Source organism: Perca flavescens, chromosome 8 (genome assembly GCF_004354835.1).
Source record: "Perca flavescens isolate YP-PL-M2 chromosome 8, PFLA_1.0, whole genome shotgun sequence".
In the NCBI taxonomy this organism is placed as follows: domain Eukaryota; kingdom Metazoa; phylum Chordata; class Actinopteri; order Perciformes; family Percidae; genus Perca; species Perca flavescens.
Genome location: NC_041338.1, coordinates 29,482,913 through 29,505,701, shown reverse-complemented (window position 1 = coordinate 29,505,701; position 22,789 = coordinate 29,482,913). Strand labels below are relative to the sequence as shown.

Below are 22,789 nucleotides of genomic sequence, written 5' to 3'. Positions count from 1 at the left end.
CACACACACACACACACACAGAGACAGAGAGAGAGAGAACACGTCAGCTTCCTCCTGATCAAAAACATATGGATTTCTAAATCTGGAACAGGAGCCAATACTGTTTTATTACTTTCACTCCCAGCCTCACTAAAATACAGTAACTCTCCAGTGCTGCTTATTTTTATATCACAGTGGTGGTAGTGTTTCTGTGGTGCCCCTTATGTGTTAAATGAATACAGAGGGAACACTTTTACAAACAGTAAAACACTTTCTACTTGTGTGCTGGTCTTTTTCTTAATGGCATAACGCAAAGTCATTCTACAGCACGGCCTCTGTACGACAGAAACCTGACGACTTCCCTATATCAAACCCTGCAAATCAAACACCTGCCAACTGCAGCAGCTTAGCGGCAGCTTAGGTAGCAATGAGACAACACAACAGTAATGTTCCCTCTCTCTTCTCTGGAACCGGATCAGTGTCATATTAAATGTGTAAGGTGGGCAGAGAAGAGGTCTAATGAACTGCTCTCACAGGAAGTAGCTGAGTCATCGGACGGGACTGACAGAGGGAACAATAAGATCCAGAAACCACAAGGTTTCAGAAATGCTATGGTGAACAATGAATCAATGGATAGCGTTTTAAATCAATATTTCAGACCAGGTCACTATAGAAACACAGTTTCATAGTATTGCCGTCAAATATTCAATCAGTAGACTGACAGGAAATTAATCGCCAACAATCGTTAGGTCATTTATCAGGAAAAAAATGCCAAACATTTGCTGTTTTAGATGACTGTGAATTTAATATATTTGGTCTTTAGACTGAAGGTTGGACAAAACAAGCAATTTAAAGAGACATTTACTAGGCTATTTTCTGACATTCTATTGACTAAAGGAAATTAATTAATTGATAATTATAAATAATGGTTAGCTGCCTTTTGACCCATATACACCTAGTCACCTAGTCAGTCAGAGTAGTTAGACATTTTAGCACAATAGCTCATTTGCTTTCTTACTAGAATTAGATAGAGAAGATAAATGCAGTCTCATATCTGTACGCTAAATTTAAAGCTAGGGCCAGGAGGTGGTTAGCTTAATTTCGCATAAAGACTGGAAGCAGGGGGAAAAAACTAGCCTGGCTCTGTTTAAATTAAAATAAATAATCTGTCTTCTAGCATCTCCAAATTTGACTAATCAACATGCTATTTCTAAGTTGTTTTACAGTTAGCTTTGGTGCATGTGTTTTATTACCTTTGGACAGAGCTAGGCTAGCGGTTTCCTCTTGCTTCCAGTCTTGATGCTAGGCTAAGCTGGCTCCACCTTCATATTTAGCATATACTTTCAGATATGATAGTGGTAGCCATCCGTTCATCCATATATCTACATTACGTTTATTAGGAAACAAACAACACCAGGCTGTTTAAATAACAGTCAACTAGCATTAGGTACCAACAAAGCAAACTGTCTGAAACTTTGCAACTGTAATATAGAGATACCAGAGAGCTACAGTAATACCACAAAGACATCTTAGGCTGTTGTTATTAATACATTGTTTATAACAACAGACACTTTGTATTCAGAGGGTAAACACGGAGCCTGTGTTAAAGCTCCCAGACTGCTCACAACTCTGAGTTATTGTTCTTATGTTCGGGAGTCTTGCTGTGCAAAGTGCTGTAGTATTTTAGGTGTTTTCAGTCAGGAGCCAGAGCCTTAAGTGCCTCCAGACCTGCAGATCACTATTTGGACAACTTTTTTTCTTCATGGATTGCTTTTTGATCCATAAAAAAACAGCACTGCCAAGAGGAGCCATTATTACGCCTCAACAAGCCAAAGAGCAACTATGTTCTCTCCTTAGACATGATGAAAGGCATGCTAAGCTAACATAAGCAGACTTAAATGGAGTCTTGGACACCACAGCACGTTCTTTGGCAGCAAGAAGTGTTATGATTGAATGGGGAGTGGAACAAGACAAGAAACTATTTTCAGAACCCCGAAATAGTTGAGACCCCAATAATCCAGAGTAGATTTGATTAAGCAGAGGTTGAAAACAAATAGGAAAGAACACACTGCTCTTTATCAATGCTGAGGAGCCTATAAAACATTGACAAGGGCCCTTGGATTTCCCTACTCTACTTCATCAAACACTTAACTGGTTGACCTAGGTGTCTTTATGTCAAAATTATCTTTTCCTTCACTTTTCTCTACAATGAACTTGGCGTAATCATGACATCTACCTCCTATCAATACCAACATGCCTTACACACACCCAGCCTGGTTCCAGTCCAGTCCTGAACTTAAAATATCACCTACAGCATACATTGTGTTACAACCCTGGCTCAGAGGGACGCACGTTCAGACAAACCAAATTTGCAAGAGGAAGTTGGTCTGATGCTTCCTGAAACAATTAACAAAAACAGGCACACAGAATCACACTACAAGGACATCAAAAGGGAATAAACCTGAGTCTTGAATCAGCTACACAACAGAGACCTTTGCGGGACACTGTGAACCCGATTAAGCTTAGAAAACGCCGCCTGCCGAGGCCACATGCGGCCAACAGCCGTGATGAAGCAAAACCATGCATTTTAAAGGCTGCCTCTTCCCTCTTGCATTTTTTATTGTTTAGGATATTTTTAACAAGCAGGCTTGTGACGTCTCTGCTCCCACAAAGTTATGTAAGATTGTTATGAATAATACAACGTTTGATAAGAACCGTCACGATTTGAATGCTTCAGCAGGAACTCGAGGGATTGGCAGATGAGATGTGAACATTTGACATGCTCACTGAGCATGAATTGTCTCTGTGTTTGCCATGTAATTTAATTATTTACCACAATGGGACCAGTTACAAAATAGGAGGGAACATGGCTGGAAGCAAATGGGTTGAAAAGGTTTTACTGGAGGGCCACCCAAGAAACTGACAAAATAATTAGCAGGACTCAGAGACTTTTGAAAAGTGTAACGGTGTTGGCTGTTAAACCAGGTCTTAGCTGGTGTTTGCGATTATAAGGTTCTGCCGAGGGGAAGTTGTTGTTCTCTTTCTTTCAATTTCTTTATTTCTCCTGAAAACCATAGGAGTTGTGAAACACCAGCATGAGCTCACGCTGCACGTGGCCTGCTAGCTTCCTCGCTGCAGGATGTTTTGTGTTGGCGCGTGTTTCACCTCAATATGCCAATCTGCATGTGTTTTTAATTTGTATTTATGGAGTTGTTGTTTTTGTCTATCATTGTACATTGCAGACATTTTACAATCCCTCAGCAATGGCAGATTGCCTCTATGCTCTCACTATGAGTCTTTGACAACTTTGAAACAGCAGAACCTTTCACATGAATGAGTCTCTCATTGCTACCCTCTCACTTCCCCTTCCCCATGCCTGTCTTCAAACAGGAAGAAGGAAGTGGTGGAGTCAGATTTTCTGGAGCCACATCAAAAATGTCAAAGTAAGATATAGATCACACTTTATCTTGACTGACAGGGGCTCACACACATGTGTACCTTAACAGACACACACATTCATGCAATCATGATCTCGCAGATGCAAACTCTTGTCTCACTTCTCCAGACCTGAAATAAACGCTGTGTCTAAACCCGAGCTAAACCACAGAGGTCCAGACTATTAACGCCCAGCGTGGCTGGAATCTATAATTCCCCATCATTTTTCAATAAATGTTATCAATGAAAACTTGATAATAGCTGTTTTTAAAGTGAGATTACACTATGCTAGAACTTTGGTTTGTACAGATTTGTGGGCTTATGTAAGTCCCTATATTGTTATTGGTTTCAGCTTTATTTCTCTCTGCATGATGGCTTATTGTTTAGAAATATGTCTGTTTAAATCTGAGGACCTGTGTGAAGCCGGTTGTCTTGACCTGAACAAAATGACACAATTAGGGGAAACGTGAAAAATAATCGAAGGCTGGATTCAAATGAAACATCATGCATTTTCATGACCCATTCATGTGGGACTTTAGTGTTTTAAAGGATTAGTTTGGATTCTCCAAAGTCACACAGTAACACAAAAAAAATAACCGATCTAGGCAGCGGTAGACCAGTAACTCCTGTGTTCTGTGAAGCAAAATTACTGTTTTTTGTCAAAGGAGTCTGGTGCGATATAAGGGCTTCAGTTCTCCGTCAGAAAGGACTGTCTGATAGTAAGGTAAAAGATATATTGTGCATATTGCGTACACTTAAACTTATATTTGCCCCCGTCCACAGCAGTACATTGCCTAGCTTCTGTGTCAGTACTCCTGCGTGCTTCTCCAATCTGGGGGCGTGTGCTGACCGCCATCTTCTGTAGCTAATACACTGACTCGGGATAAGTACCTCATACAACCCAACTTCCAAAAATCCAAACTATCCCTTCTACAAACTCCAGATGCTGACCTCCTTAGAAGTTGCCAAGCACAGTTTCTCTGCTTAAAATGGGAATTACTTTTACTCTCATTATTACTCTGGAACCAAAACCAAGCAATATACATACAGTAAGTGAATTCCACGTGACTCAACCAGGGCCCATCCAATGAACTTAGGGATCTTACTGGCTATAGTTCGGAACATACCAACCTCTCTACTCTGCAGCACACCAAGGTTCAGCAGGTCACACGGCAAAATCTCCCCTTCTCAACTGTGGGTGGATGAGACAGCTGCCCAGCACACTTTCTCAACATTTGTTATCCAAGTAGGAAGAAATAATTTGTGAGAAGAACCGGTAACATTTGCCAGGTTCTTTTTTCCACATTTCCTTTGTATAAAAACAGGCGTGTTATGGATTCCACAGGTGGCCTCAACTCGCTCCCACGGCCCCGTAGTCCGATCAGGGCAGGGCCTCACTGACGCTGCTCTCGTTGTGTTTGCATCTGTGTGTGAGTGTGTGTGTGCGTGTGTGCGTGTGTATGTGTCTGTGTGCGTGCGTGTATGTGCGTGCGTGCATGCGCGTGTGTGTGCGCGCACGTGTGTGTGTGTGCTTTGTTAGGACCAATTTGACTGTTAGACATCAGACATTTTGACTGGTCCTCACTTCAAATGGCTGTTTGAGGTTAGAGACTTGTTTTAAGGGTTAGCGTTAGTAATGGCTGGGGTTAAGCATATACTGTAGCTGATGGTTAAGATTAGGGTTAGTGGCTAGGGAATGCATTATGTAAATGAGGGTGCTGGCAAGTGGAGAAATACAAATTTGCGGGTGAGCGTGGTAAGGATTCCTTACCTCAATGTCTGTTAGCTTGACTTAAAGTGCTTATAATCAATATTGTTGTATTATATGTATTTTTACCTGACTCTACAGTGCCCCTCAGCTCTAAAGCGTTCACAGCATCTTTTAGCTCTTTATTTGATTTTAACAGCACGCAACTTTACTGTTTGGGTTCTCTCTCACCGCTCTTATCAGTGTTGTTTCAAGATGCATTAAGCTTTAGCGGCGGAGCTCTTTAAACCCACTGTATGCTATCTGACCAGGACCAGACACAGTTTATATATACTTATACAGTATTTCCCTCAGGAGCTAATGGAGACCAAAACAGAGCTAAAAGTAGAATTTAAAACAACAACATAGAATAGCATCTGTTTTTAGAGCAAGAGACTGAAATATAAAGAGCTTTGTCTGTTAAGATTGAAGAAATGGACTGCTCTATCTAAGAGCAGTCCATTTACAGCTGCATTCTGCTGCCCCCAAATAGAAATAAAAATCAGTTGCATGTTCAACTTCGGGAGAGATATACAACTGTATGTTAACAGACCGTTTTCTTCTCTTAGAGCACACATTTGGGGATATTCCATTATGCTATTCTATGATTTATGATCTTTCCCTTTTCTGTCAATAAGGGACTTTCAAAGATTGAAAGGTCGCTGCCTAATTCTCTCCAGCTCTTTCTTATCGATTTGCTTCTTGCTCCTTTCAAGATAAGACCACCTTGTGAGGGATAGTAGGGAACTCCCATGGCATGACATCAGAAGTTGTAGGACTGGGTTTATCATAGCTGCTGCCCTTGTCCATGATTAAGTTTGAAATGACACTGTCTGAGCCTCTGTTTTACAGATAGTCTAAAAAAAGGGAATGACTGACGGGGAAATAGAGAGACGGAGACAAACACAGACAGACTCAGGATCTGGCTTTTGGCCTCTGTACTGTATATTCCAGTGGAGGTTGCACATTCCTGAGACCAGACCACATGACTGGAAGGATGGGGGGGAGTTGGGGTGTTGAGAGAGGGAGCAACCATTGTTGGGCTAAACTAACCCGTAGATCAGATGACGGAGGTGGAGCCGAGCAGGGTAACAGACTATCTATGTGTAGCATTTCCTTCCACAGACAAAAGGCCCTACAGACATGAGCAGAAGGCTGGACCAAATTCAATTCTATGCTAAAGCATCAAAGGCTTTCGGGACGGAGAGATAAACGAAAACCACTGAATATTATTAGATTCACTGGCACAGTGAGAGAAGTCTATCTAGGTCAACAGAGGCATCCAGAGGTACATTTTGTCCAGAGGGCTGTACAGATGGGGTTAAGTCGCCCTGTTCCTTGATAGGAAACAGGAAGTTGCAAAGGAAGAGACCTATATCAAAAGAGCCTTAGAAAGAAGCGGTGGGGGCTGGGGAAGTGCCACAACAAGCTCCCCAGACAAGCTCCACAACATGCACACACAAACACAGACTCTCGCTACAGCTGACGCACTTCATAACAAAACATTTGGCTAGCGTATGCTTTCTTAAGCCACACCTCTACTGCCACCCTCACACAGGCCCTTTTGAACATTAGTAGCATACTATAAAAAAGTGTTTACATTCTCCCTTAGTGTTTAGCATCTTCTGGGTTTCATTAAAAGTGTGCTGGCAGTAAGGAACCAGACAGGCTCACAGGGGTTTTTACCAGTAATAGGTCATCAATTTTATAAAGTCAGATAAAGTGTGTGCGTTTGAGATGGGTAGGTGTCACATTTTGATGTGGTGCAGTATGTGGAAGTTGTGGTCACTGAAAAAGTCACCTCAGCAAGTTTGTAGGGCACGATGAGCCTCTCTCCGACGGTCACCGTCTTCCTGGTGGTCAGCGCCTCCAGCAGCATCTCCTCTCTGACCTGAAGAGGACAAGATCAAAATCAGAGTTAGGGGTCACTTAGAGCTCTTACAACATTGTAAGCATCATACAGGGCCACTGATCATATTAAATGTTGAAGCTGAAGAGAGCTGTAAGAATTATTTTTGGGCGATTTTATTTGACGTATACGTGATGAAGTAATGGTAATAATAAAATGATGATAACATGCAGTAATGGTACAGTCCAATAATGTCAAAGTGCATCATTCTATTAAAGGGTTTCTCAAGGAATTTAATATAGCACTTCCAGAAAGCTGGAGAGCTCACAAGAGACAGATTATAAAGAAGAATTTAGTTCCTTGTATGGGTCAGGCTCCAAAAAACCCCGCAAAATTCTACATTTCCCATAACGCAACAGACCTTTTTGTCAGACCAACCACGCCTGATAAATACCCACATACTGTATGTCAAACTACAAAAACCCCATTTGTAATGCAGGTTTTACATACACTGTTTTCACAGAGTAAGTACTGTAGCACTATACATGACTTGTGAAGGGACCTTTTGTTTTAAACGTTCCTCTTTACACTCTTCATTCTTTTTTAGGCCAATGACCCCTTAGCTGAAAGAGAGATGGAGCAGGGTCCCCGTACTACATATATTGTATAAAACTATGTTACATAGTTTTCTCAGATCTCTGCAGGGTAAATCCAGACAGCTACCTAGACTATCTGTCTAATCTGAGTTTTCTGTTGCATTACTAAAACAACTTTTAAATGTGCACGTTCCACCAAAACAAGTTCCATCCGAGCCTATTTTGTAGCGGCAGCGCGGCTTTTCTCCGGTGACGAGACGATTGTGATCAAAGAAATGCCAATAAACCAGAGCACATTTTCCTCCCATTCCTGAATGCTGTGTGGAGTAGCCAGACCCTCCTCCAGCGCGGGTTGGAGAAGGGTCTGGCAAAGCGAGACCAGGCTTACAATAAAGTGTAGGGCGGCCTAGAGCCTTTATACATACTTTTTAACAATACTAATACTAAAAACAATAATTGTTGACATATTCATTATACATCATGTTTCAACGCATTCTCACTGTGGATGGCTACCTTATGGCTACCTTTGCTGTAGGCCAGTAAGCCTATCATCAATGTTGTGTAAATTAACAAAAAGATGCATCTTTACTGGTAAAGCAGGTGCACATGTACTGAGAGGTTTATGCCTCGACGCAGACGTCCAGGATTTGAATCCCCTGTACGTCTTCCCCCTCTCTTTCCCCTTTCTCACCTAGCTGTCCTGTCAAAAATTAAAGGGGGAAAAGCCCAAAAAATAATCTTAAAAAAACAAACAAAAAAAACCCATTAATGATAAACTGATAGCACGTTTACCTTTGTTTATTTAAATAAATTAAGTTTGGTTGCAGTTTATCAGTAACCCAGCAACCAAAGGGTAATAGGTTAATAGGTCTTGATGCCTAGGAGCCGTCACATTACAAATAATGGTTTGTAAAGATCTCTGGTTTAAACCAAGGTAATTATTTACCTAATATATCTAGTTGTATATTGCAGACATTCCCATTTGGTTATATCATCTATAGTATAAGCTGTTTCTCAACTGACTTTCCAGAAAATCTCATAATATACATGGTGACAGAAGATTTTTTAATCCATATCCTTCATCCCTAACTGACTCTTCAATCTACTAATCTGATGCTCATAATAACTCCGCTGCTTCTAACTAACACAGCTGCCAAGATTAACACGTAAACACTGCTCTCTGACCTCACACACACAGTACAATATGATGTGTCCCACTGGGAGAAGCAGATGTCCACACACACACACACACACACACACACACACACACACACACACACACACACACACACACACACACACACACACACACACACACACCGCAGCTGATGTATAAAAGGGAAGGGTGTTAATTTTATAGTTAATACCATTATGGATATAGTTTTTTCAACTGGCTCCTTTGTGAAGGCTTTGACATAAACAGAGAGTGTGTGTGTGTGTGTGTGTGTGTGTGTGTGTGTGTGTGTGTTTGTCTGTGGGGGGGGGGGGGCCTCATAATCAGACTTCATTTCACACTGCCTGGTAATCCCTCGACTGAGAGCAAAGCCTATTCTGTAGCCTGGTGATTGGTCTTTAGCCGGTACATTTCCATGTATTAGTCGCTTGGTAACAGGCTTGCTGCTCCGTCTATGATTACAGCTCTAATACCATAATACTCAGAAGTTTGTAAGCAAGTTTAGGTTCAGTGATTCTGTTCTCAAATTAACCATTTCTTTTTTCTGGGACATGAATACCTCGATTCCCATTCTAGGTTAGTAATCTTTCTGGTCTAATGCTTTTGATGCCTAGTCCCTACATTTTCTCTCTATGCTACAAACAACAAGACATTCTGAAGAAGATCATAAGACGTATATTTTAAGACACCTACGCTCTTTTTAAAGTGAAATTATTATATAGTTATCAGTATAAATAGCCGTTACCAGAGTTATCTAACATGTACTATAGTTAATTAATCGTCTGGCAGGTAGTAATACTGTACGGTACAGTATAGACATCGCCATATTGTTGACCTGTCCGACATAGCAACAGTAACTACCGGTGAGGGTAAAGGGTGCTTGGATTTGGTCGATAGGGCTGTTAGTTGTTCTCACTCTGCCACCTCCTTCGTATTTAATTGATAAAGTCAACCACCAACTGGTTTTGATGTTCAATAATGCAAGAAGCAGTTATTGTAAATGTTTTGCTTCTTCTACTCTAAAATATACCTAGTTTGAGTCCGCCCTGTGACGATTTCCTGCATGTCTTCCCCCTCTCTCTCTCTCTCCCCTTTCTCACCTAGCTGTCCTATCCATTAAAAGGCGGAAAAGCCTCAAAAAATAATCTTTAAAATATACTTAAACGCTTGAAGAAAAACAGCTCTGCATGGTTACTGGTAAGGAAAATAAAACACAAATCTGACAGGACTTTATCAAAATGTATTGGCCTATGTCAGACTGTGATGAATAACCAACATTTTTTTGGCCTCAGGGTCCAAAATTGTGTTTCAACATACGGTTTTTAAGCACTAAAATACCATGATCAAATTCAGGCTTTAGTGGGATTTGTTCTCACAGTAAGCTACTCTCTCTGGACCAATTACCACTTTGCACAGGAATGTTTCTGGTTAGGTCAAATCACTCAACTCTACAGCTCAGAGGATCCAGTCTGTCAGTCGTCATCCAGCCTCTACGAGCTCTACTTCCTCTTCCAGTTCCACCTCCACAGGAAACCGGAAGTCCTGACCAGTTTCATGCCTAATCATTCATCCGTCAACACTTGTGCCAATCAGTTCTTCTCCATAGAGGACCTTCACATGAGTGTACCACAGTAATAGTGAGAGCGGTGGTTCACATCCCATCCTGTCTATCAATGTTGTTTTACATATCAAAGCGAAGGACGGACTAATTCCAACATTTGTTATTCATGCAATCCTCACCCTTGAAGCAATTCCAGCCTCGATGACTCAAACTAAACTGCATTTAGCAAACCTCAAGAACCTATTTCAGCCAATTAGCAGACTCTCTTATGTAAAGGGTCTCAGAATAAAGTCGTGCATCAACAATACAACCTAAGTGCTAAGTACTTTTGATGGTGCCTGTCTGGGCTGTACATCCATCCATTTTCAAGTTAATTAAATTTTAAAAAGAACTTCAAAGGCGCTTGCGGTGAAAATCATAGTAAACGCATGCTGTGCTGTCAAGTAACAATGAAGTAAAAGGCAACTTTGTACCTTTATAGCTAATTTCCCAATATTTTTTACTGGACAATTAAAATAATTACAATTATTTACTGGAAAACATTATTTATTTATTAACATTTACTGCATGCAACCAATAAAACCATCCCATATTTATTAATTATCCGCCCCCTCCCTCCACTCCTCACATTAAATAACTTCCCATTGGTTGACTCCTCTTTTGTCCCACTGAAACATTAGGTCGCAGCAGGAATGTTGCCAAATTACAGAGAGCCCTGAAAATGCTGTATCAATGTGACTTGTTTGATTTCATTAAGATGTTTTTTGTTCTCGGTTTCTTTCTTCTTCCCTTTAAGAATGTTTTATACGTCCCTGGGGACAAACAGCCATTACACCAACTCACAGACATCCAAATAAACTTGAACTTAAAACACTAACCCCGAGCATGTGGCCAACATGTGGCTGCCACTCTGGACCTCTGGAGAGTAAAAGAGACCAGTCTGGATGTTATAGAGGAAACCTGGCAGTCAAAACATCCCCGCTGTGCTGTTGACAGGAGTCTCCGGCACACTTCGGACCTTGTTTTGTCAGCGACTCAACAAGCACATCCGCCTAATCGTTGAAGTTTGTAACAGGGACTGAGGAGTGCCACCATCACTCAATCCCAAGGCAAATCAGAACAGCATGTGGATGTTTGAGCTGTCCTTACAGTGCACACTGAGGTGTGTGTGTGTGTGTGTGTGTGTGTGTGGTCTGCACTCAGTGTCAAGAATGAACTCAAATTCAGCACATCATAAATTTGTATATGCTGCGTGGCAGGTTAACCCATGCCAGGAAATGTCTGTAAGAGGCCAAAGCAGTCTAAACCTACAGACCAGACTGATTAGTGTCTGTTGGATAATTACAACAGTGTCTACAGATTGAGGTCAGGAAAATGTACAGTACGTATAGATCAAAGCCTCAGAAACTGCTTTTCAGTTTAGTTTTTGCTTGTGCATACAACAAATAATACAAAAAAATGAGGTTATAAAAATACATTCAATTAAATTAAGAAAAAGAGGAATTATGAACCAGCATTAGACTTTGCACAAAGCACAGATACTGTAGTCTATAAGGCAGCTTTACTTCCACAATCGGAATATTGTTGCTGAAACCGTAGGTCGCCTGAACTTCATCTGACCTTTATTTACAGAAACAAAGTGCTGCCGCTGCGCAAACTAATCTGCTTGCAATTACCGTATGTGGTTAGACAAGTAGTGACTGTATTGTGCGAGCAAGGATGTGATTGGACAAGCACTGACCATCCATAAGTAACTGATGGATACAGCTGACAGGCAAAACAAGTGCTTTACAAAAACATTTCACCTCAAATGATCCACAAATTATCCTTTAAAAAAAACATTGTTAAAGCTAGTCTTGGTGTCTGATATGTATTTATTATCATTATCGTATGATTTACCAACGCAGGAGGTATTGAGACAACAACAAGGACCTGTTGTTCCTGGTGGGAAAGCTCACCTACGCAACAGCACGGCAGCACAAGAGGTCTGGAAATAGCCTGAACACAAACAGTACTTTGTGGAAGCACTGGATGGTTGGACAGCTCTTTGGGACCTGAAGCACCTCTTAACTTCTGCTGTCACCACAAGCTGTGCTCGTATGCAGAGAGCCCTCAGCTCTCTAAAAGGCTTTATAAAGCCCACATAAGGGGGGGGGAGGGGTAAACTCTGGCAACACGAAACACAATTTTTTTTCACAGTGTTTAAAAAAATACACAGCAAAAGGAAAACCCATTCGCGCAAATGGATGCTACTTGTTTTTGAAAGTTCACTAAGTCCTTGGAGTTTTAAGTATCTCCAGTGGGCATGTAATGGAATAACTTTGGGAGACAAAATGGCAAAGAAAGTATTTAGGGAGAATAAACAAACCCTGTGGTAAAGCCCTGCTTCAACTCTGCATTTTTACTATCCTTCAAAGTATTTAAAGTATTGCATTTCAGCATAAAGTCAGTGAGACAAAAAGTACTGCGTTTTCTGATGAAAACGGGGTTTATCATTAAAACTGAATTATATCTCGCAAAAATATTTTTTGCCACACACAGTTCCTTAAAATTTGTTTATGTGTTTGAACCTTACTAATAGCCGACACATGAGCTGGCTGCATCGTGCTGCTCACCTCTAGCAGCTCCGAGACGATGGGCAGGACCTCTGGGTTGCAGATGTCGATGGAATCGTCCCTGTAGGTCTTCTTCTTGTAGCGGATGTTTCCCAGGTGGAGGATTGCTGACAGCAGGGAGAAGATCCTAAAGAAAAAGAAAGGCACTTATTGTTAAGATATTTATATTATTTTGGGCAACTAAGCTTTGGTCTTACTGAGCATGTTTTACAGTGAATGAAAGACCAGGAGACCTTGTCATTGTGTGACATTTCTGCTATTGGATGGTCTCTTTATTACAGCAAATGGACTCTTACTAAATGAATCTGTGGAAATGTTTATCTTTAAATACTTTTCTAACAAGATGTCAGTTTTACTTGTAATCTCTGACAAAAGCTGTAATTTTCTAAGAACCTGAATTTACAAAGCTTCCTGACTGATGCCTGTTTGCTTACAACATGTTAAGAAACGTGCAAGGACCTCAGCCAACCTATTCTCCTAAACGCTATAAAGGTTTAAAGGAAGAGTTTGACATTTTGGGAAATATGGTTATTTGCTTTTTTGCCAAGTGTCAGATGAGAAGATCGGGACCAGTCTTGTCTGTTCCTTAAAGGTCCCATGGCATGAACATTTCACTTTATGAGGTTTTTTAACATTAATATGCGTTCCCCCAGCCTGCCTATGGTCCCCCAGTGACTAGAAATGGTGATAGGTGTAAACCGAGCCCTGGGGATCCTGCTCTGCCTTTGAGAAAATGAAAGCTCAGATGGGCCGATCTGGAATCTTCACCTTATGAGGTTATAAGGAGCAAGATTACCTCCCCTTTCTCTGCTTTGCCCGCCCAGAGAATTTGGCCCGCCCATGAGAGAGAGACATCATGGCTTTCAAACAAGCAAAGTGGCAGTTGGTCAAGGCTCCACCCCCACCCTCCACCTTCCCCCCCATCTCTCCTCCTCAATAGCATTTAAAGCTACAGACACAGAAATGGCACATCCTAAGTAAAGCTCATTGTGGGACTGGCTCTAGTGGCTGTAATTCTGCACCAAGGCTGAATTTCGGGAAAGAGACTTCAGATACAGTATTATGTCATGGGATCTTTAAAAAAAAAAGAAAAAAAAAAAAAAACCTGGCAGCAAACTATAACTTTAAATCTAGGAAAGACAATAAAAAACAACTAGAGGCATGTTTTGTGAGAACATCAGATGAAGAGTAGGAGTACTTACGGAGTGATCAGTTTGTTTTAAGTTCAGTAATGTTTCCATCCCTAAACCACATCTGCTGAGCTGATATGTTTCCATAAAAATGTAATGCAATAAATGTCTGCACATTCACTGTACTTAAAAGAGTCCTGACAACAATTTTAACAGACAGGGCTGAGGTTCTTGTTCATACAAAATAACAAATGTATACGTCACGCAGCTCATCTTACTGTTTGCGTGTGGTGGGCAGGAAGCCGACCATCTCCATAGCCAGCTGCAGTCGCTCAAAGTCATGTTTCAGATCCTCTCCTTCCACTGTGAAGCAGTCCTGCTGGTGTCAGGTGGAAACACACGAACACAGAAAAAAAAAAGAGGAAGACAGCGATAAACATCAGCATCCCAGAAGATTTTTTAAAATCAATATACCCTTACACACTTAACGAATACCTGTTGATTACGATTAATACTATTCCATTACAGTTAGTGAAGACTTGGCACGCTAATGGATGTATCTATTTAAGCTACATGAGTGTATGTATCTACTGTACAAGTGTCCTGCAAGAATATAAATTATTGTGTGTGTATATGTGTGTGTGACTGAGCAGGGTTTCCCCACAGTATTTCATATGCTTCACTTTGTCTGAAACAAAGATGGCCTCTGCGTACATCAGAGGAAGTTATTGAACCTGAAAATGAAATAATTTATAAATTATATCATATATAAATTAGAGGTAAAACTAAGTAAATATCAAGTAAATATCAAGTCTTGGCTATCAAGTCCCAACTCAAGACCAATATGGCCCAAGTCAAGTCCAAGCCCTAAACTTTTTTAGTCCTGACATCGTCATGCGCCCTTCAACAAATAGAATGGCTTTTTTTTTTTTTAAGAAGAAATAATAAGTGCTTTTCAAAATATTTGTAATTATGACTTTCAAATACATTTTCCAAAATATAAAACCAAACTGATTGAGGTGTGTCTTGTTATTCCTGTGATACTGTCCTTTCCTTGATTGGCTGCAGTCAGATTGATTAAAAGAACATTGTCAAAGAACATTTTTGTTCCTTTGAATCATTTTATTCATAACATAATTCTCAATTGTTGGGCCTCAGGAGAATGTCAAGTCATTCAAAGTCAAAAGGTTAAAGTCCAAATGAAGTAACTGGTGTTGAAGTCAAAGTCGAGTCTTTTGGATTTTGTCAATTAATTATTCAATCAAATTATACATTCGCTTTGAAGTGATTAATTAAAGCAGCAAGTCACCATGTCAGAAAAGAAACAAATTCTATTTGGGTTGAGGAAACGGTGGATTGATCTAAATACAGTGGGGGAAATAAGTATTTGACCCCTTGCTGATTTTGCAGGTTTGCCCACTTACAAAGAATGCAAAAATCTACAATTGTAATCATATCTACATTCTAACAGTGAAAGACAGAATCCCAAAGAAAATTCCAGAAAATCACATCATATGAATTTATTAAAATTGATAACCATCTGATGAGGAAAAACAAGTATTTGACCCCCTGGACAAACAGCATGTTAATATTTTGTAGAAAAGCCATTATTGGCCAGCACAGATGTCAAACGGTTTTTATAGTTGGTGACAAGGTTTGTGCACATTTCGGCAGGGATGTTGGCCCACTCCTCCCTGCAGACAGCCTCCAAATCATTCAGGTTCCGAGGTTGTCGCCTGGCAACTCGAATATTAAGCTCCCTCCAAAGATTTTCAATCGGATTCAGGTCTGGAGACTGGCTAGGCCACTCCAGAACCTTGATGTGCTTCTTCTTCAGCCACTCTTTTGTTGCTTTGGCGGTGTGCTTAGGGTCGTTGTCGTGCTGAAACACCCATCCTCGACCCATCTTCAGCTCTCTCACTGAGGGAAGGAGATGTCGGTCAAGAATTCCACGATACATGGCCCCGTCCATCCTCCCCTCAATACGATGGAGTTGTCCCGTCCCCTTGGCTGAAAAGCACCCCCAAAGCATGATGTTGCCACCACCATGCTTGACGGTGGGGATGGTGTTCTTTGGGTTGTACTCGGTGTTCTTTGCCCTCCAAACACGACGAGTTGAGTTGAGGCCAAAAAGTTCTATTTTGGTCTCATCTGACCACATCACCTTCTTCCAGGCCTCTTCTGAGTCGTCCAGGTGGTGAATGGCGAACTTCATGCGGGCCTGTACATGTTTCTTCTTGAGCGGGGGACCTTGCGTGCGGCGCTGCAGGATTTCAATCCATGACGGCGAGTGTGTTACCAACCGTTTCTTTTGTAACTGTGGTCCCAGCTGCCTTCAGTTGATTCATCAGTTCCCCCCTTGTGGTTTTGGGATGATTCCTCACCGTTCGCATGATCAGGGACACCCCACGAGGCAAGATCTTGTGTGGAGGCCCAGACCGAGGGAGGTTGGCGTGGTGTGGTGCTTCTTCCATTTCCTGATAACTGCACCGACAGTTGATCTTTTCTCTCCAAGTTGCTTTCCGATTCTCTTGTAGCCCATCCCAGCCTTGTGCAGATCAACAATCTTGTCCCTGATGTCCAGAGAAAGCTCTTTGGTCTTGCCCATGGTGGTGATGTTGGATGCTGGTTGTTTGGGTGTTGACAGGTGTCTTTTATACAGGTAACGAGGTGAGGCAGGTGTATTTGATGTAGATAATTGGTTCGGATTGGGGCTGTGTCTTAAAGAAAGACTAACTGGCTTGTAGGAGCCAGAATACTTGCTGTTTGTCCAGGGGGTCAAATACTTGTTTTTCCTCATCAGATGGTTATCAATTTTAATAAATTCATATGATGTGATTTTCTGGAATTTTCTTTGGGATTCTGTCTTTCACTGTTAGAATGTACATATGATTACAATTGTAGATTTTTGCATTCTTTGTAAGTGGGCAAACCTGCAAAATCAGCAAGGGGTCAAATACTTATTTCCCCCACTGTATCGATAATATCGATACCAACGTTGGTATCGATATTGATCAATACCAGTGTAATGAGATCGCTACTTTACTTTCAGTTTCTCTCCAGTATGCACCGCTGCGGTTTCATCAAAGAGGCGACCTGTCTGTCTGTTTGTGTAAGTGTTTGTGTAAGCTGCTTTCAGGCGCTCCTGTCACAGCGCAGAGCAGGCACACTTTGCTCCTCCTCCCCCCTCTTGTGATTTGATGTTGTACCGTCACGTGACTCAGCGGCGCCAAGCAAACAAGCAAACGAGGCTCGGTGGCGGCGGCCAGCAGCACACACACACACACACACACAAAAGCAGGACATAGACGGAGAAGAAGAATGGCAGAGAGGAAGAGGAGTGCTGTGTGGCTATATTTTCAGGCCAAAAATGAAAAATAATTTGCAGTGGCTTTAAGATACAGTGTTAACACAACATATGTATACAAGCATATGCAAATTCTGTCCTGGGTTTTAACTTATTAATAATCCAAAGGAAAAATCCCCCCCCAAAAAAATTTGCAATTTGATGATGTATCCACCTTAATTAATAAAAAGTATCGGTATCGTATCGGTATCGGCAATACTGGCCCTGTATTTACTTGGTATCGGATCGATAGCAAATTTTGCAGTATCGCACACCACTAACTGTGAGACACTTATATCATATGGTGACAGCAAAGGAGGAAGAGGAGCGAGGATGTGTTTGAGTACAGCGACTGTGTGCATGTGTGTCTTCAGGCCCTCCGGTAGGTCAGCATGCCTCTGCTCCGGCAGCGAGCCTCTCTCAGGCTGTAATTAGAACATACCACGGTGACCAGCCAGCGAGAGAAGACACAGGAACCCATAATCCACACTCTGGATTGCCTCTTCTACACTTTAACATTCAACACTCCTCTGCCTCTCCATTGTTTACCTTTGGCCCAGAACTTGTCAGGAACTGCAGAGGCAACAATTGACTTATTTCTCCAGTGAGCGTCTCCAATTGCAACAAAAGGGTTTTTGAGGCTTCTCGATCTATGGCGAGACCCGGGAAAAGCTAGTTTTCAAATTGCCGGGTATGTTAGACCTCAGCGCCAAGCAGCACAATGTGATATGTTGAAGGAAGTTGAGAAAATAAAGAGATCAATTTTGGCCAGTTGAAAGGGAATACTTTGGTCGAAAACCAAAACCTTAGCTATTGGTACTACTTGAGTGCAGCAAAGGGATGATTAAGAAACAATCTGTTCTTCGTGCTTATTTTAAACAAAGAATCTTTTCTCACTCACAACTTAAAATTGCAATGTTATGCCAGTTGCAACACTCCTGGGGCAGGCGTACACCAAATTGAGTCAAATCAGAAGCCCAGCTCGCTGACGCAGCACATGGAGCTTTTTAACAGATCGCTCAAGGATCCAGTTAAAAGTTATGTGCATCCAGTTGAGGCTTTCCTGTTACTTACCATGACTTATTCATGACTTATGTTGTCAAGACATCGGGTAGATTTTGCGCCAAAAGCAGCATGCCACCCCGTCACTAGACATTCCACACGACCAAAAACCATAGACAACCAAACAGGCGCAAAATGCAAAAACCCACAGTGGCTCAGAACCAAACACCCGACTGCACACATAAAATGCAAACATCCAGAAAATGTTTGGTCTTTGGGATCTTTAGTCACAAACTTAATTTCTTTTTTTTTATAAAATCACACTGGTTTATTTTCTATTTTGGCTCCACATTACATCTGGAATCTGTACACATCACTGTTTGAAGCACTGGGTGCCCTGCATATTGACCAATGGTGGAGGTCAAGGGTTAAAAAGGCCCAAAGGGCTAGTCAGATACTCAGACAGCAGCTGTCAAGAGCTGCTGAGCTTTCTGTATCTGTGTGTGTGTGTGTGTGTGTGTGTGTGTGTGTGTGTGTGTGTGTGTGTGTGTGTGTGTGTGTGTGTGTGTGTGTGTGTGTGTGTGTGTGCGTGCGAGTGTGTGTGAGGGTTTGTCAAGATGGTAGTAGTCAGTGAAGTTAAAGGAATAGTTCAACATTTTGGGTAATACACTTTTTTCTGTTCCTTTGCAAGAGTGAGATAAGAAGATAGGAGACAATAAAAAACAAAAATAGCAAATGGTCTTTGTTACATTTTTGCTTATGTATTAGTAGACAAACTAAATATAGTGTGTGAATAAGGCAGCGTTAGAGTTGTTAGTAGTTTTTGACTTTAGAATGAACCGGGCTAGCTGTCTTTCTGCTAAGCTAGGCTAAACACATCCTGACTCTAGCTCACGCATTAATGTCAAATTTCTCATCTCACTCTTGGAAAGAAAGCAAAAAAAAGTTTATTAAAATGCTGAAGTATTCTTTTCAAAGGACAGGTGACTGAAAATCTCTCTGTTGACTATTGGATATTAACCCCCCATAGGCTGTGTCTGATAAAAAACATGAATAAAAACATAATCAAAATTTCCAAAGGAACTTCTCAAATCACTCCAGTAGCATAATCCACTCCTCCAGAGTTGCTCTACATGTTCAGTATGTTCCAAACAATCTTCACTTTGTCTATAAATTGCTTAATATGCTACTTCCAGAGATTGTTCTGCAGGAGGGATTTGAGAAATATCCATAGACTATTTTTTATGATGATTCTGGGTTACCATTGGAATCCATTGTCAAAATTGTTGAGCCCCTTTTCAAGCATACAGGAGGGGAGTAGTGGATATTCAAAAGACAGATTTTTGGCGAATTACTCCTTTAACTGTAACTTAAAAAAGAAAGAGAGAGTGTCAAATAGACAAGGCGTATATATACAAACCGACTCTCATGTCAAGTGTTTGCTCGCCGGAAAAGTCAAAGTTAACATAATCTCCTATTGGGAGATACTGAATCCCTTAACCACACACAACAAATCCCACTGACCAAACATTACTCACTTCAGGTGGAGACTGGCAAGACAGTGGCAGGCTCAAAGACCGTGGAACGGCAAACACGCACATACACAAAATAGACCACACACATTAGGAGGGAAGTTTCAGGACATGAAGCCTATTCATCACTATTAAAACTGTCTCACTGAATGAAAAGCACGTAAGGAATGATTCTATAAATAAATGGGAACTAGGTAACTAGAAAAAATGGCTGGTGTGACTTGAGTCTTAGATCCTGGTTGATTACAGTTTAGGGAAGTTAACTAACAGAATTTGCTGCCATCTGATCTTTATCGTCTTTATCTAGCTTCAAAATTAGTTTCCCCTGTACATATTCTTGTGGTAATATTTAAGCTATAATCTGTATGAAGGCGCCTGCGCATGTGGCAACACCATTTGTTTGTTTGGTCACTGATTTACAATGTTTTAACGTTTGCTTTTAACCCCAACCAAACAGGTTTAGGTGACGTAAATAGTGATAGATAACATGAAGTTAAAAGACGTTCTTTTAATAATAAAATCAAAACATGTAGATACGAGAATTCTTTTATTCCTCAAGCCAAAAGCCTGCATAACATGCATCTTAATCAAAAGGTCTCTTAGCTGGTCACTTTTATATCAGATTTGGGGCCCTATCTTGCACCCGGCGCTGCGCGGTGCAAAGCCTGATGCAAGTGTCTTTGCTAGTTTAAGACCGACGCAGTTGTCAATTTCCCGTCCAGCGCCCACGTTATCTAAATAGCAAATGCACCTGCACCCATCTTTGCGCCAATGGGCGTGCTGGTCTTACAGGGAGGTGTGTTCAGGTGCATTCTTGGCGTATTGCTATCTTGAGGCAGCGGGAAGTGATCGCGCCACTGACCAAGAAAAACCTGGTCTAAAGTCAGTAGCGCAGCATTTCATTGTTATTTTAACAGCCCATTAGTAAAATGCGCCTAGGCTCGTGCACAGTGCGTGCACACTATGCTTGTTACACACACACACACACACACACACACACACACACACACACACACACACACACACACACACACACACACACACACACACACACACACACACACACACACACAAACAAAAGATTACAAATAAAAATATTGCGATACAAATCCACCATCATAATAGCAATGTGCCAAGGTACAAACGCGCCTGGCTTTTAAAGGGAATGGGAGATGACACTCTGATTGGTTTATTGCATGTTAACGCCCAAAACACACCTATGAATTAATGAAGACACCAAGTACAACCCTTATGAACCATGGGCCCGGCGCACGGACCATTTTTTCTGCCGTCAAACCAGCAAAAGTGGATTTGGACACGCCCTCAAAGCACCTGCGCCGGGCGCTTCACGCTGTGTGCTTAGATCATTAAAATAGGGCCCTTGATTTTACTGTTGTAGATTGACTGTTTTTATTTGACTTTATTGTTCATTCCGTCTCAATGTCATCAAATGTGTTTAATTATGATGAGGTTGTGGTCTTGCTGTGTTTGCTATTTTGTTGTTTTTAATGTGGACTTCATGGCGCTGGAGCACTGGACTAAACACATTTCCCTGTGTGGGATAATAAAGTTGATCTGAATCTGAAAATGTTCATGAACTAAACCCTGTTGTAGATACTATTTATGGTCAGCCGCTTTTCTTCCAGCATTGGCAGTTTAATGTATTTACATTCTTTAATTACCTCTTAATATAGTCATTTTCATTGTTAGTGGCGAGGTCCACCATTCCCGTGCTGGATTATGTTACATGACGACTCATAAGTGTAATCCAGTATTTGGAATTTTATCTTATTGATCTACTGTTCTCTCTCATACACCCTTATAATAGCTGTATTAAATTACTGCTAATGCAAAACCAACATTTCTTACTGCTGCTCTTTCACAATAAAAGTATTCAACTGGAAATACACTGGGGGAGGAGATTATAACTTTTAATAACAAAGTTTGACGGCCCTTGTTTTTTTTTTATTGTTCTCAAATATTTTTATTGGAAAAAAAAAAACATTTACTATTAAATCCCCACTGACGTACATTAGAAATGCAAAGAAAGATTACATTTTTAAAATCAGAAATGGTTAATTGATTTCTCTGCAACTGTCAGTGTCTGTATAACAAAAATACATTTATATATAAACCGCTATATATTTCATGTTCGTCCCTTAAATTTAGCAGTGTGCTATTGGATGTTGCTATTATCATTTAACTGTTCAAAATGTATACGTTTTTGTACTCTACAACTATTATCCTGCAGTGTTAAAGGGTGTGTCACATAAGAAATGTAAATGTAGCAATGAATGTATAAATCCTGAACCTTCCCTTTAAAGATGGTTTCCAGGTTTGACGTCATCACGCAATCTCCCAAAAGCAAAAGCATCCACAGCCAAACATTAGATTAAAGGGATTCCTTTATGTTTGAGTTTTATTTGGTTAATCAGCATATATCTATACAGTCATGTTCCATAGATTCAAAAAAGAAATTAGGAATTTAAGAGCCCCATTTCTTCTAGAATAAAAGTTCCCTTAACTTACAAAAGGAGATGTCTCTTTTTAAAAGACACAAAATCTTTTCTCTGATATCATTTTTAAAACAAGGCACTTACAGTAAATTAACTATTAGTTAATTGTGCTATCAACAGTTTTTCAGTGTCAAATACCTCACTTTAAATGAGATTAGTATAGACTAAATGTGTGACACCTTTAAAAGTGCACAAATATCTTGAGACAAATACAGTAAAGTCATTACATTAAAAGGTATCCCTTTAATCATTTTCATTACCAAACTCGACCAGCTGAGGTCAGTTCAGGTTACCTCCGTCGAGAGAG

At 40.9% G+C, this 22,789-nt stretch overlaps 1 protein-coding gene across 7 annotated transcripts in view; it reads right to left on the bottom strand.

Moving 5' to 3' along the window:
* The window catches only part of LOC114559845 (unconventional myosin-IXa), a 159,322-nt gene that overhangs the window by 56,355 nt on the left and 80,178 nt on the right, over positions 1–22,789 (bottom strand). For 6 of the 7 annotated variants that reach the window (XM_028584826.1, XM_028584821.1, XM_028584824.1 and 3 more), the window contains exons 6-8: positions 14,365–14,465; positions 12,957–13,083; positions 6,963–7,052 (exon numbers count right to left, since the gene is read on the bottom strand). In XM_028584826.1, coding sequence (XP_028440627.1) covers positions 6,963–7,052; positions 12,957–13,083; positions 14,365–14,465 — 318 coding nt within the window. The remainder of the gene's footprint in view (positions 1–6,962; positions 7,053–12,956; positions 13,084–14,364; positions 14,466–22,789) is intronic. The other variant, XM_028584823.1, reaches the window with a different exon arrangement.